The 14,877-nt window shown below is 39.5% G+C and overlaps 1 protein-coding gene across 1 annotated transcript in view; it reads right to left on the bottom strand.

The window, feature by feature from the left end:
- Positions 1–14,877, bottom strand: part of LOC118842337 (piezo-type mechanosensitive ion channel component 2-like) — a 105,242-nt gene that overhangs the window by 79,885 nt on the left and 10,480 nt on the right. The window contains exons 6-10 of the mRNA XM_036749897.1: positions 13,952–14,165; positions 12,744–12,912; positions 10,561–10,659; positions 3,459–3,722; positions 2,716–2,788 (exon numbers count right to left, since the gene is read on the bottom strand). Of these exons, the coding sequence (XP_036605792.1) occupies positions 2,716–2,788; positions 3,459–3,722; positions 10,561–10,659; positions 12,744–12,912; positions 13,952–14,165 (819 nt within the window). The remainder of the gene's footprint in view (positions 1–2,715; positions 2,789–3,458; positions 3,723–10,560; positions 10,660–12,743; positions 12,913–13,951; positions 14,166–14,877) is intronic.

Here is a 14,877-nt window from a genome sequence, read left to right as displayed (position 1 = left end):
TAAACCATCAATCTTTCCTGATTCCTAAGTCCCCATTCCTAAGCTACTACACCAGATATAACAGCCGTCCATCTTATAATTACCAAAACACCTACTGTGCTTTCCAAAATCCTGATCTCCATGTTACTAAGCTGCTGAGACAATAAGAAGTGCCATCAAAATTGTTGTATCTATCCATTAGACACTTAGTAAGTGCTTGTTGGTTGACTTCCACTCTACTATAATGACTCTTATTTCATAGTAAGTCGTGGTTTGTTCCTCCCTTTTCTGCCCTTACCTCATATTAAATCAGCAAGCTGGGCCACATAACAATGGTTCACGCCTTAATTCATTTAGGATTTTTATCCCACTCACTTTCTAAAAATGTGTATATATTTAATTTATGAAATAACACAAGAATTTCCATAACATAGTAGAATTTAAAAAAGATGATTGCACATGAAACTGTAAATCTATTATCCACAACTTACTATTTTTTTAAAATATGTAATAAAGTCATCATGTAACTTTTAAAAACTTTTTTCCCTTCCCCCCAGAGATGGCTGACATTAGAAACAAAAGTGTGTGTGTGTGTGTGTGTGTGTGTGTGTGTGTGTGTGTAATCATTCTATACATGCTTCTATTTATCATTTCTTTCTCTTGATGCAGATAGTGTCTTCCTTCATAGGTGCTTTTTAGTTAATTTGGGTATTTGTAATAGCCAAAATGATTTAGTCATTCAATGTTCTTTTTAAAACAATGTTGATATTACCTTTATGAAAGGATTTTGTGCCCAGAGCATTATTCTTCTTTATCTCTGCCTGTTGAAATCCATCACATTCTTCAAGGACTCATTTAAATATTGTCTTTGAAGAATTTCCAGATTCCCCTAACCAGTAATAATTTTTCCATCCTCTGGATTTCTATAATTTTTAAAAATCCTTTCTATACATTAAATTCTATTTTGTTTTGGAGCCATTTTCACACAGAACTTTAGATCTAGAATGGACTTTAGAAATTCTAAAGATCTAGTAGAAGTATTACATTTTACAGAAGAAGCAGAGCCTGAACAGAAGTGAAGTTACCTACTGAAATTCACAAACACAAGTTTTAAAATCAGAATTAAAACCCAGGTCCTCAGTTTCCAAATCCATTGTTAATATTAATGATAATGATTAATAATAACAGTAACTAGCATTTGTATAGTTCTTTAATATTTGTAAAGTGCTTTACATATGTTGTCTCATTTAAAATTTTGCTCTTTCAAGTAGAATGTAAACTTCTTGAACACAGAAACTATCTCACTTTTGTATCTTAATTTGTATCCAAAGTGCTTAGCATAGTGGCTGGCATAAATTTATCTACTCATCTCTCATTCCATCTATCTATCTAACTAACTATCTATCTATCTATTGATCTATGTATCTATGTGTGCATCTATTTTTCTATGTAGATATCTATCATCTATATATATATACCTGACAATACATAAAATCTATGTATTTACATATTTAGCTATGTGTCTATGTATCTGCCATCTGTCTATGTATTGATCTATGTATCTATATGTGTATTTATGTAGATATGTATGTATCTACCATCAATATATGTATATATTGATCATCTATGTATGTATGTTTCTATGTATCTATCATCTGTCTTTGTATTGATCTATGTATCTATCATTTATGTATCTATGTATGTATTTATCTATGTAGATATCTATCATCAATCTATGTACATATCAATCATCTATATATGTATCTATCTATGTTTCTATGTCTATTTATCTATCATCTATGTATGTATGTATTTATATCTCTTTGTAAGTATCTATGTATCTATCACCAATCTATGCATATATTGATCATCTCTGTATATACTTATAATCTATCTATGTATCAATTTATGTATATATGTGTCGATCAATCTATCCATTAGCTATTTAGCAAATGCTTGTTGGTTGATTTCCACTCTACCACAATGCCTCTTATTTCATATTAGACTATGAGGTTCTTGAAGGTAGGGACCATATCTTATTATCTTTGTATCCCCATAGAGTCACCAAATTTGAGAGCTAGAAGGGTCCTTGGAAGTCATCTAATCCAACCCACCCAAGAAAGGGATCCCCACTACAATATACCTGACAAGTCTTATCCACCTTTGCCTGATGACCTCCAAAGAAGGGGGAAACTCCCACCTCTTGAGAGGGACAATTCTACTTTGGGACAGCTCTAATTGTTAGAAAGACTTCCTGGCATCAAGCCACAGTGTCCTTCTTTGTCAGTCCCACTCATCGTTCCTGATGGGCCCCCAGGACCCAAGAGAACCAGTCTAATCTCTTTTCCACATGACAATCCTTCAAATGCTTGAATGCAGCCACCATATCCCCTAAATCTTCTCTCATCCAGACTAATCAGCCCCAGTTCCTTCAGCCAAGCTTCCTGTGATCTAGAGTAACTTAGAGTAACATGGAACAATATTTTAAGCAGGCATGATGCCAAAGGTGACCCTGAGTTCCTTTCTTGATCGCCTCAGCTACTTTGTTAAACCACATGTCAGTGGCTTCTACTGAGATCCCAGGGCCCCCACATAAAAACACTAGAAATGGCTCCCTTGCCCTTTGTTAATTAAAAAAATCATTCCAAGGAAGAGAGGGGGTACTTTCTCTCAAAGGTTCCCCCCAATGTAGGGACTGCTTGGGCAGCATTTGCATTTGTCATACTACGTCCTTACCACATTCATCACCAGTCGCTCCCTGTAGAGCCTCCTCCTTTGCCCTTGCCAGTGACTGTCTCTCTGTCATATACTGCCTCAAGAGAAGCCAGAAAGAAAATGCATAGCAAGTCTGCAATTGAAAACAAATGAAAACCATTCTTTGCTTATTCAAGGACTTCCTGGAATTAGAAGTTGTTCATTTCTACCCTGGCGGCAACTTTCAGAAATATATCTTTGAAAGGACTGCTTAGTCTCCTCCTCTAGGATTCTGTGATCACCACTACCCTCATTCTTCAAGTGAAAGTCACCTTTCTCTCCTCAAGGACCACTGGTAACAGGGGATCAAGCAGGGTCAAGTGATACCACCCATCTCTATGCCTCCAAAGAATCAATACAGCCGTAAAATCAGAGGTAAACTGAGGGATCATCTACTCCTCTTTATACAGCTGATGCAATTGGGGTCCCAAAAGGGAAAGTGACTTACCCAATACATCAAGTTGGTGGCAGAAGCATGGCTAAAACCTCAGTGTCTGAAATCCCAATCTAGGGTCCATTCCATTGCATGCCTCCTCAGGAATAGTGAGCTATTCATAGCTTATTGAGCCCTTTTTTCATCATCACTATAATCATTATTTCCTGTTTCCCATCTGCCTTCACTGGCCCCAAACTGCATTCCAGTCTTTCCTTCCCACAATGGCCATAAAAAGGCACCATGCTATTTAATGCCAAATACAGAATTACTGAAGAGACAAAGTTCTTACCTTGACACCAATATGGAAGCAGGGCTGGGGATAAGGCTTTAGATCAAAGTCAATGAGGATTGAAGTGGAAACTCCTGGAAATAATTCTTCCTGGGAAACTTTAAGAGCCACAAAGAAGTTGAGAAGAATGAGGATGTTTGCATAGATGACGAGGAAGGGTGAGCTGAGCAGGGCCAAGCGTCGCCTGTTACGAGCCATCCAAATGATGCATGACCAGATCAACAGGACAAAAGTCAGCCAGCTGTTGTGAGTGATGCTCCAGACCTGCAGCAAAGTGGCAGCACAAGAGTCCAGTTGGCTGGAATCTAAACAAATGCATCTTGGGAAGAGTAGACACATTTTGTAGTGTCTGAAACATAATCCTCTTGAGGCATCTCTACGATCATGTCACTCTTCTACTCCTGAACCTTCAATGACTCCTTATTGCCTACCAAATAGAGGATGTAAGCCCCTGACCCTAGCATTCAAGGCTCTCTACAAAATAGCCCCCACCTTATCTCAATACTCCTCTTCCTGTACTCTACATTCTCAGCAATCTAGACTACTCTCCAGGCTACCTTCTCATGTTACCCCTACCTCCATGTCTAATTTCATGCCATCTCCCTTCCTTGGGATAGACTCTCACCCCCATCTTCATTTTTTGAAGTCTGTCCTTTCCTTCAAGGCCCAATTCAGATACCACATCCTCCACCAGGACTTCTCTGATCACCATTACCCTCATTCCTCAAATGAAAGTCACCTTGCCCTCCTCAAATTTCTGACTGCAATTTGGTTTCATCACTCCATTTCAATTGTCTCACTCTCCCTTGCATCACAGTTATTTGAATGCCTGTCCTTTTCTCCATTGGGCTCTAAGCTCCTAGAAAGAAGACCTTGTATTACATCCATTTTTAAAACCCCGGCACAGGGCCTTGAACACAGACAGTAGAGGTGCTTAATAACATCTTAACTGAATTAAATTGAATTGCTGAATAAATATTTTTTTGAATTTGTTAAAGTAGAGAAGATTTCATAGAACTGTGATAGATTCTTGGTACCACTGAGGGCCTTTAAATGCTCTTAACAACTTTCTAAGATCATCACTTACAGAGAAGGTCATGATCTGAGTTGATAGAAGTTTGCTCACCTCAGAGTTCCCTATACCAATGGGATGACAGGTAAAGTCTCTATCCCTACATAAAACAAGATTTTCTCTTATTTGTCCTAAAGAATAGAAGAAGAGTAAACATAACAACAACAAACCCAAATAAATAAATAAACAGAAGTTTCATCAGTCTTGGATCTTACCATCATAATGATCAGTGCTGGGACATAACTTTGACTCATAATGAGATGGCCAAGGACAGAGAAACTGCTGGGCTCTTTGTCCTTAGGTTCTGTCTCCTCAGGGAAGGTCCTGCTTCCTACAAGTAGCATAGATAGATTTATAGATACCAGGGAAGAAGACTGAGGGGGTCAAAATAGACTTAGCAATCCCAACTGTTACAGAAAACATTTGGTTGTCTTTTCTGAGCATGTCTTCTTATAGTATAAAGACCCCCTTTCCATCTCCTGAAGGATTCCACCTCCCAAGAAATCTTCACAAATTCCTTCCCACATAACCCACATCAACAACATCTTGACTTTTGTCTTGCCACTGGACTTCAATGATTCTAAATGAAAGAGTGAGGTTGATTACTCTGCGCAGCTCTGCCTCACTTAAATCCAATTCATGCACAGGTCAAGACATCACCCTGATGTCATTGGTCCACTTCGAGAACAAAGGACAAACAACAACACATCAACAGCTTCAAAGGAAATACGATGTATTGGTCAATGTGTTGGTTTATTTTTCTTTGCTATACTTCTTTGTGACAAAGCAGATCTCTACTGGGGGAGAGGGGATGATCCACTGGAAATGACAGGGATGTACAAAAGAAGCAGGGAACATCAGGGATATTTAAGAAAAAAAACATCAATAAAGCAGTTAAGGTAACTAGTACAGATATTGCTAGCTCTATTTTACAGATGAGAACTGAAAAGAGCACAGAGAAATTAAAGAATTTCCCAAAGGTCAAGGCAGTGTGATGTAGTGAACAGAGCTCTGGACTTAGAATAAAAAAATCTGAGTTTGACATGATTTATTTAGTCACTTAAAATCTCTACAAATAAGCTTCCTCAGCTATAAAAAGAGAGGGTTGAATAAATGTCTTCTACAGTCCCTCCCAGCACTCAACCTATGAGCAGTGATCCATGTTCCAGGGCACATAGCTAGTAAGTGTCAGAGCAAGGTATTCTGACTCCAAATCCCTTGCTCTGTCCACTAACATGCAGCTGCCTGTTAAGTCCGGGTGGGGGCTCAACACCACTTTCCTAGATCACCATTGAATTCCACCTATCCAAGAAAAAGAGTCTTACCATGTTCTGAATCACAAAAGACAGGTGAATGTACACCACAGCTTGGGAGCTTATATTCTTCACATTTAAAAAGTGGCACATCCTGCCAGCTCTCATTTGGGAGAACAGTCAACTGGTGGTAAAAAAAAATAGAAGTCAGGTAAGGCTATTGGATCAACAATCGCCAAAGATAACTTTTAAATACTGCATGATGCCCAGCCACCCCATGGATTTAGGTCATATATGTCCTTGATGATATCCTAATAGGTTGCAACCTGATTTCACCAACCAATACCTCTTTCCGTTCCCTTTTGGGTCATTTGCAATTGTGATTCTGTACATGCCCAACCTTCCAACTCTGGTATTTCATTGTGTTGTAGATGTGGCCATGGGTTCTTGCAAACCATGTCAATGTACTTGAGTTCTGAAAAATCCTGGCAAGCTGGGAAGATGAGTATGGGCATGATGATACATTGTGTATTTGACATGGGAGGGGCAGGCTAGCTGAATTCAGGGTAGCTGATCACCAGGATGGCTCCTGGGAGATGAAATTTTTTCACCTGCTCTCAAAGATGGTCAGCTAAGACATAGAGCATTTGTAGTCTGTGCAGGCAAAGGAAGTATGAATGCTAGCAAAACCATAGATTTCTGATTTCGAGCAATATTAAATTGTTCCGAATTGGTTGGAACAAGACTAGAACCGAACTACCCTGGCACCCAGGCTCTATCCAGTTTGTTTAAATCTAATACCTAACACAATAGTTTGTTCATTACAGGTGCTTAGCAACTATATGCTAATGGTAATGATGTTAAATTTGAGGAAGAGAAAAAAAACTTTAGTCAGCTAGGAAACTCTCTTTACAATTTAGCTGGAATACAATGTGTATGAAGGGGAGTAATTTGCAATAGATCTGGAAAGGGAAACTGGAATTGGGTTGTTAAAGACTTTAAAAGCTATGAGGGATTTACATTTTATTCTAAATTTAATAGGAAGTCATTGAAGGTTCTTGTTGTTGTTCATCCTTCGTTTTGGAAAAGGACCAATGACATCGTGGGGTGACGTCTTGACTTGATCATGAATTGGATTTAAGTGAGGCAGGGTTGAGCAAAGTTGTCAGCCTCACTCTCTCTTCCAGAGTCATTGAAGTCCAGTTGCAAAACAAAAGTTAAGACATCTGGTGCTGATCCAGGGTTGCAGAATTTTAAGAAGTACTTAACAAACACAATCATTTAAAGATACAAAGTGGAAACCACAAATTTATGTAATTGAGTCCAAAAATATTAAAGTTTACCCATCGCAAAACTGCCCCCCAATCTCCCCCTGAACTCCCCCCACCATTTTCAATGTATTTACTATTGATGCTCTTCCCTTTTTTCATTTTTTCCACCTCTTTCACTAGGCACTAACTCAATACCCAGCCACCACTGCCACAGGATAAATGGGAGTTCTTCCTTTTAATATAGAATTACAATCAAGCAAAATAATTCAACCCATTGGCCAGGTCTGAAATGTTAGGCACTTCTGGGGAAAAGCAATATAACGAAACAGTTTTCTGGCCAAAGAACTTCCAACTCCATAAAATGGAATGATCATTTCAGTGCCCACAGACACTCTGGTTTTATGTTTTGCACCTAACCAGGATCTAACATTTCATTCTGCTAACTACTCTGACTGGGCAGCCTATTTGCATGGCAAGATCTTTTCTATTCTCACTTGCTATTGTCAATGTAGGTTTTCCTTCTATTACAAGCCAATGGCTAATTCTTCCTGCAGAATAAAAATGTTTTGTAGAAGCTCATTGTGTTGGTCTATCATCTCATTAGTTTCTTTACCCTTCACTGCTAAAAAAAAGGCTGTAATTTTTGAAAAACGTAGGGAGATCCAGATAAGAATTCAAAGATCCAGACACAGAAGCTCACTTTCCTCTTCCTTCTTATTCTACTCTTTCTCCTCCTCTTCCTCCTCCTTCTTGTACCTTTAAGCAACACTGGCCCCTCAGGGTTTTTTGCACTACATAACATAGCAGTCTCCCTCTTCTAGCTGAGAATAGGGATTTGTTGGTGAACTTCAACCAACTTCTTGATGGGGTAGGGGGAAGAAGTGATGTGTTCAGACTTGTGCTTTAGGAAAATTATTTTTGGCAGATAAGTGAAGGATGGATTGGAAAGAGGTGAGACTTGAACCATGGAAACCAATTAAGAGGCTATTATAACAGTTAAGGTGAGAGATGTTGAGGGTGTGAGCTGGGGAGGGGCAGCAGTGGTGATGAGTAGAGAGGATAGGATGAATACAAGAGGTGTTGAGAAAGCAGAATCATCAGGTCTTAGCAACTGTTTGGCTAGAGAGGATGAGCTTGAGAGGAAAGAGTACAGGTTGGTCCAAGGTTGTCAATCAGGATGACTGGAATGATGGGTGTGGGCTTAACAGAAACTGAGAAATTTGGAGGATAGGTGGGCTTGGTAGGAAAGATAATGAGCTCTAGTTTGAACTATTGAGTTTGAGATGCCTGTGGGACATGGAATTGGAGATGTCTGTTTGGTGATGAAGTATAGGAGCTCAGGAGAGAGTTTATCAGGTGAGGATTCATTCAGTAATAGGCAGAGGAAGAAGAAAGGAGTGGTAGAAATTGTACATCCCCTGTTCAGGAGTATTAAGACAGCTATTTGTTAACCTGACAACAATAAAGAGGTTTTGCTATCTTCCTGGGGCATCTTTCCAAGACACAACAGAAACTCTCCCAAGATAAATCAAAACAAATGACAACTACCCACTTCTGGTGATTTACTTGGGCACAGATAAAACTTCCAGAAAGAACCTAAGAAGTATTACCAATGATTATGAAGTCTTAGGCAAGAAACTAAAGACCATAAGGGCAAAGATTATTTTGCCCATTGAAGACAAGGATTGCAAAAGAGAAAATTAATTTGGGGAGTAAATATCTGGCTAAGATGATAGTACCTGATAATATATTTGGGATTTCAGGGATTATAGTGTAGGGATGATAGATTCCTGGCTAGAGATAGAGTATACCTAATATAGCTGGTAACAATACATTTGTCCTGTGTCTTGCAAATGTAATTTAAAAAACTTGAAGCAAAAAAGATGGAAAATAAGAGATCAAAGAAAGAGGAGAGAGACCCATATGTATAAAAGCTTTTATAGCAGCAATTTTTTTTAGTGGCAAGGATCTGGAAACTAAAGGGGGACCCATAAACTGGGTACAACAACACAGTACAATGCCTGGCACATAGTAGATGCTTAATAAATGTTTATTAATGGATTGATTGGCTGAACAAATTACAGTTTATGAGTGTAATGAAATACTGTTGAGCCATAAGAAGCGGAGAAAGAAACAAATGCAGATGCATAAGGAACTCATCGACTAACTTGGATTTAAAAAAGAAATGGACAGAAAATGGAAGCAAGGCCAGGTAACAATAAGATAAATTTTAAAATATTTATTAAGTACCTACTACATGTAAGGGACTGTACATACAAATACCTAAAGGTGAAATAGTCCCTTTAAATAGTAACCTTTAAATAGGAGGATATACCACATATAGGGTAGTGGAGACCAGGGAAGGGAGTTTTTGTCTGGAATTTAAAGGGGTTGTGAATGGAACCATAGGTAATTCAGTTATAATGCCCTTTACATTAGCAGGGGTAGTATTGATTGGGTTACTGTTTACAGAGCAAGAGATAGAAATGAAAGGACAGAGGGGCAGGGTATTAGGAAGGCAGAAAGGACAAATAGCAAATCATATGTGTGTGTCAGGCACATAGAAAGCGCTAAGGAAATATTTATTATGCAAAGTACCTGGCACATTGTAGGTGTTTATAAAATTCTTGTTAATTGACTGAGTCAATTATATGTCATCTTTCTAAAGCACAGGTCTGATATCATGTCACCCCCTCTGTCCCCAAACCTTCAATGTCTTCCTGTTGCTTATAGAATAAAAGGTAAAGTACTCAGCCAAACATTAAAAGCTCTCCATACTTTTTGTTCTACCTCCCCTTCCAGATTTATTTTACACTATGCCTCTGCATTCATTCTATGTTGCAGCCACACTAGATTACTGCCACTCCACCCCTTCACTCTGTGCATCCACACAGGTCATTTCCTATGGCAGTAATAAATTCCTTCCTTGCCTCCAGCCTTCAGAATCCTCTCCCTTCAAAACTAAGCTCACTTGCCACCTCACCTGTGAAGTCAGCTTTCCCTGATCCTCTCAGATGAAATAGTTCTTCAGAGGATTTTAGATTTTTCTCTTGTCCTCTTCATATTCCAGTTTGTATTATTCTCTGTAGGTATACAAGATCCTCCCCAATATTGACTATGAGTTCATTGAGGTAAAAAACTGGGCCTCTTATTTTTGTATATATTACTCCTCCCTCAAAAAAAAGGTCTTGAACTAAGAAAACAGTTAATAAATGTTTGCTGTTGTTTAATTAATGCCATACCCAAAACCTCCCATCAGCTATGAAGAAGGAATTTCCTTGTCCATTTTTATGAGGCTCCATCTGATTTTTAAATCCTCTCCTTTTTGTTAAGTCAAGATGGTAGAATAGGGGTACTGACATATTTAAAATTCAGGGCTCTCAATACAAAGTTTAGGAAAAATGCTCTGCCATACAGGCATCACTGTCTCCAGAAATGTCCTTGTGTTGCACCCAAGGTCTGCAAGAGGAGTTGTTACACATAAGCATACATGCGAATACCCTCACCCTGTCCTCACTGGCAATGGGCCACAGGATACAGTTCAGTTCCACTTCATTGTAGTCTGTTGAAGAATCTGGAGTAAACTCTTCTATCCATTCTTGTTTCTGTGAAAAACAAAATTTTAAAATAATAACTCCAATGAGGCCAATAATATGGAGATTATGATTGAATTTTCATTCTGCATTCATTAGATTGGGAGCTCCTTGAGGGCATGGACTGTCTTTTACATTTCTTTATCTCCTCAGTGCTTAGTGGCACATAGTAGGTACTAAATAAATGTTTATTAATTGGTTGATTGACTTGCTACATGACTTTGGGGAAAATCTTTTAAGCTCTCTGATTCTCAATCTATAATGTGGAGAATTTTTATAGAGCGATAGAATTACAAGGTTAAAAGGGAACTTAGCCATCACTGAGTCCAGGGGTAGAGTCTTTGTTCTAGTATACTTCCATGGCTAGAGAACCCGAGTGGGGGCTCTGAGGAGCTTAAAAGCCCTGTATTAGTATAATGAGCCTAGGAGAGTGGCTAACTGTCACCTTGGTAGACAAGGAAAGCCTAGCCCCTGGGAGATGTTGAGGGTACTGGAAGGAAGCAACTGGAATAGGAGTGTGGCCAAATAAGAGGTTATGACTATGGAGTTTACTTTATTGTGTGTATTTATCAAACAGCTACTGTTTGCTGGGAGGCAGTTTATTAATGTAAAAAGAATGTTGGTTTTGGAGTCAGAAGACTATGGCTAGAACCCTGGTTCTGCTTGTATAATCTTAAATAAGTCACATTTGCCCTTTAGGCCTTAATTTCTCCTTTTGTAAAATAAGAGGGTTATCAGGGGTAGGTAACCTGCAGCCTCAAGGCCACATGTGACCTTCTAGGTTCTCAGGTGTGGCCTTTTGATTGAGTCCAAGTTTTACAGAACAAATCTTTTTATTAAAGGGTTTTGTTCTGTGAAGTTTGGATTTGGTCAAAGAGCCACACTTAAGGACCTAGAGGGCCACACGTGACCTTGAGGAGGCAGGTTCCCCACCCCTGGACCAGGTGATCTCTAAGGTCCCCTTCTAGTTCTAGGTTATATGATCTTTGCCTTTGTTCCCATCATTTATGTTTGTGTCTCAATGCTTCCAGGGGTTCCCACTGGTACCCTGGGCTCTCCTTCTCCCAGTGGCGGCATTCAAGGCCACATAGGTTTCTGATTCCTTTCCTGGGAAGCTTCAGAAATGGGACAGATAACCACCTAAATAGGTGGGTGTGGGAAATTCAGTCAGAATCAGAGATTCACAGAGTTTTGTAACTGGAGGAAACATTAGAGATCACCAGTTCAGTTCAACCCACCCCACCCCAAGATATGTAGAAATCTCTTCTCTAACTGGTCACCCAACCTCCGTTTGAGCATATCCAATGGCAGGGACCTCACTACCTCTTCTGGAATTTCCTATTATTGGATAGCTTTAAAAGCAGGAAAACTCTTCCTTATAAGGCAATAAAATTTACTTACCTGTAATTTCCACCTACTAATTGTGATTGTACCTTCTGGAGCTAAGAAAAATAAACCTAATCCTGGGAATATTGAGGATAGGGTTTATGTTGCATATTCTTCCATTCTTCAATCTAAGCACACCCACCTCTTTCAACTCCAAATGTTCTTATTTTCAATGAAAATAACACTTCTAGTTTTGAGATCTGTTCATAGCCATGGGATCATAGATCTCAAATTGGAGATCTCAGAGATCATCTGATCCAAACCATTCTTTTTATGGATGAGGAAACAGAAGCCCAGGGCTTGAAGCCGTGCAAGTAGGAAGCATCAGAGACAGTATTTGAACACAGGTCCTCTAACTCCAGAGCCAATACTGAGTGCCTACTACAGGCAGGCACTATACTAGGTACTGAGGATATAGAGACAAAAGTGAAATGATCTTTGCCCTCAAGTAGATTCCATTCTGCATTCCAGTCTCAAAGAGTGCTCTGCACATAGTAAATTATGAACAAATGTTTTCATCCGCTCATACATAACACTGAAGGGACTAAGCTATGATGGTATATGCAGCCATTCACCCATTAGTATAAATTAATCAGATTATTTTCCTCTGTCAAAGCTGGGATTGAGGATTGAGAAGGTGGTCTCCAGACGTATCTACCCTTCACTTTGAACATAGACTAAACCATTCACTTACACATTTATTCACTTACACTTATCCTTGGATTTGGATTCCATTGATGTAATACCATGATTAGTACATAATAGGATAGAAGCAGAATGAGAGGATTTGCAAACTCAGGCCAGCTGAGCTCTGGGTGGATGTGGAGTTTCCAGGATTCTGTCCTATTAGTCTTAATGACAGCAGTCATGCCCAGCAGCCTGAAGAGAGTAGAGACAAAACCCAGTGAATGGCTTTAAGCAACAATGTTTCCTGTCAATTAGCGCCTTTATTTTGTTATCAGCGCTACCTGTGTGGATACATCTACCCTGTGAAAGTTTTCTCTGTGAAACAATTTTGCCAGATTTTTAAACACATTTTTCAAAGGATGGAGAGAATAAACCGGTAACCCAGCAAAATTCCCAACTCTGTTTCAGACTGTAACATAAAATGTCCCTTGAGGAAAGAGAATTTTTTCTTTCTTTCTTTTTTAATCTTTATAGCCTTAGTTCCTAGGACAGTGCCTAGTACAAAGAAAGCACTTAGAATAGGCTCCAAAGTCAGAGGATCTGAGTTCAGACTCAACTTCTAATGCTTCCTACCTGTATGATCTTGAGCAAATCCTTTAAGTTCCCTGGACCTCAGTTTCCTCATCTGCAAAATGCAGGGTTTGAGCTGGATGATCTCTAAAGGGCTTTCTAGCTCTAGTTCTAGATCACAGACAGATCTGAGCCGGAATCGTTATCTTTCACATAGCAAGGTAACACCACTAGTGCATTATCTGTACAATGCTTACTGGTGGCTTTCCAGCAGCGAAGAGAATCTTGTACTGAATCATCTGCACTTCCTCCCCCAATTCTCTCTATGATTGCCAGAACCAACTTCAATGTGATGGCTCTGGCTATGTCATAGTCAGTCAGGTGAAGGGAAAACCTAATTGGCTCACATGGAGAATGAACTCCAGACTTAGGCCTCGTTAGACAATTCCAAACAATAAAAATTTCCGATACACACCCTGCAATCCTTCCTGCCCTTCCCATTAAAATCTAACCTTCTTGAAGGCAGAGTTGGATTTGTTTTTTATTTTTGTTTCCTCAGAACTAATCATAGGGCCTTGAATGTAATGGATTTTTCATAGATACATTTGTTGAACTGGATTATAATTCTGACTGGGCTCAAAGGCAGCAAGCCTTTGATTTGAACCCTTCCCCTTAAGTGAGAGAGACAATCTAAAGCTCAGGGTGCAGCCTTGGCTTCTACCTGGCATAAATGTCTTCAGGTGGGACTAAGTCTTGAAAGTAAGGCAGCTGATACAGATAGAGGCTCCCAATGTGGCCCGCAGTGAAAATGGCCAGGGAAACACACATGGTGCTGAAGGCCAAGGTGCCCACTTCACGATGACAGGACCACCAGGAGCATATGCCCAGGAAGGTGACAAAGTACACAGCAGATGTCAGTGAAGGGTAGATGATCCCTAGGGAGAGAGACAGATTGGGCTTGAAGTGAAGAGTTTAAACCCTAATCCTATTCACACTCTTATTAGAAAAACAACCCACAACAATGTGTCTGGGTGGTCATCGATACAGTCAGCAGAAGCTGGGTGGCCCAATACAGGACTTTTGTTGGAGTGACATTATCCAAAATGTTTAAAAGAGGCTATAAGATATAGTGGAAAGAATATCAGATTCAGAATCAGAAGACCTGGGTTGGAATGTTAGCTCTGATGATTACTAACACTGGACCTGGAATCAGGAAGACCTGAGTTCAAATCCAACCTCAGATACTTCTTAGATGTGTGACCCTGAGCAAGTCATGTAACCTCTGCCTGCCTCAGTTTCAACTATAAAAGAGGGATAATAATAGCACCTACCTCACAGGGTTCTGGTGAAGATAAAGTGATATATTGGTAAAGTGTTTAGAACACTGCCTGGCCCATAGTAGGTGCTTCATAAATGCTTATTCCCTTTCCTTACCCTTGTTCAGGGCCAGAGACATAGAATTTGAATCCCGTTTCTCTGAATCTAAATTCAGGGATCTTTCCACTGTACCGTACTGCCTCATTTCCTCACTTGTAATAGGAGGTGGTTTGACTATGTGATCCCTAAATTCACTTTAAGCCCTGACAGTCAATGATTTTGTGAGGGGAAGGGATCATGGAATGATAGATTTAGAGTTAGAAGAGACTT

This window comes from Trichosurus vulpecula, chromosome 3 (assembly GCF_011100635.1).
Source record: "Trichosurus vulpecula isolate mTriVul1 chromosome 3, mTriVul1.pri, whole genome shotgun sequence".
In the NCBI taxonomy this organism is placed as follows: Eukaryota; Metazoa; Chordata; class Mammalia; order Diprotodontia; family Phalangeridae; genus Trichosurus; species Trichosurus vulpecula.
Note: the sequence above shows the minus strand (reverse complement) of the source record. Positions and strands in the feature narration are given on the sequence as shown.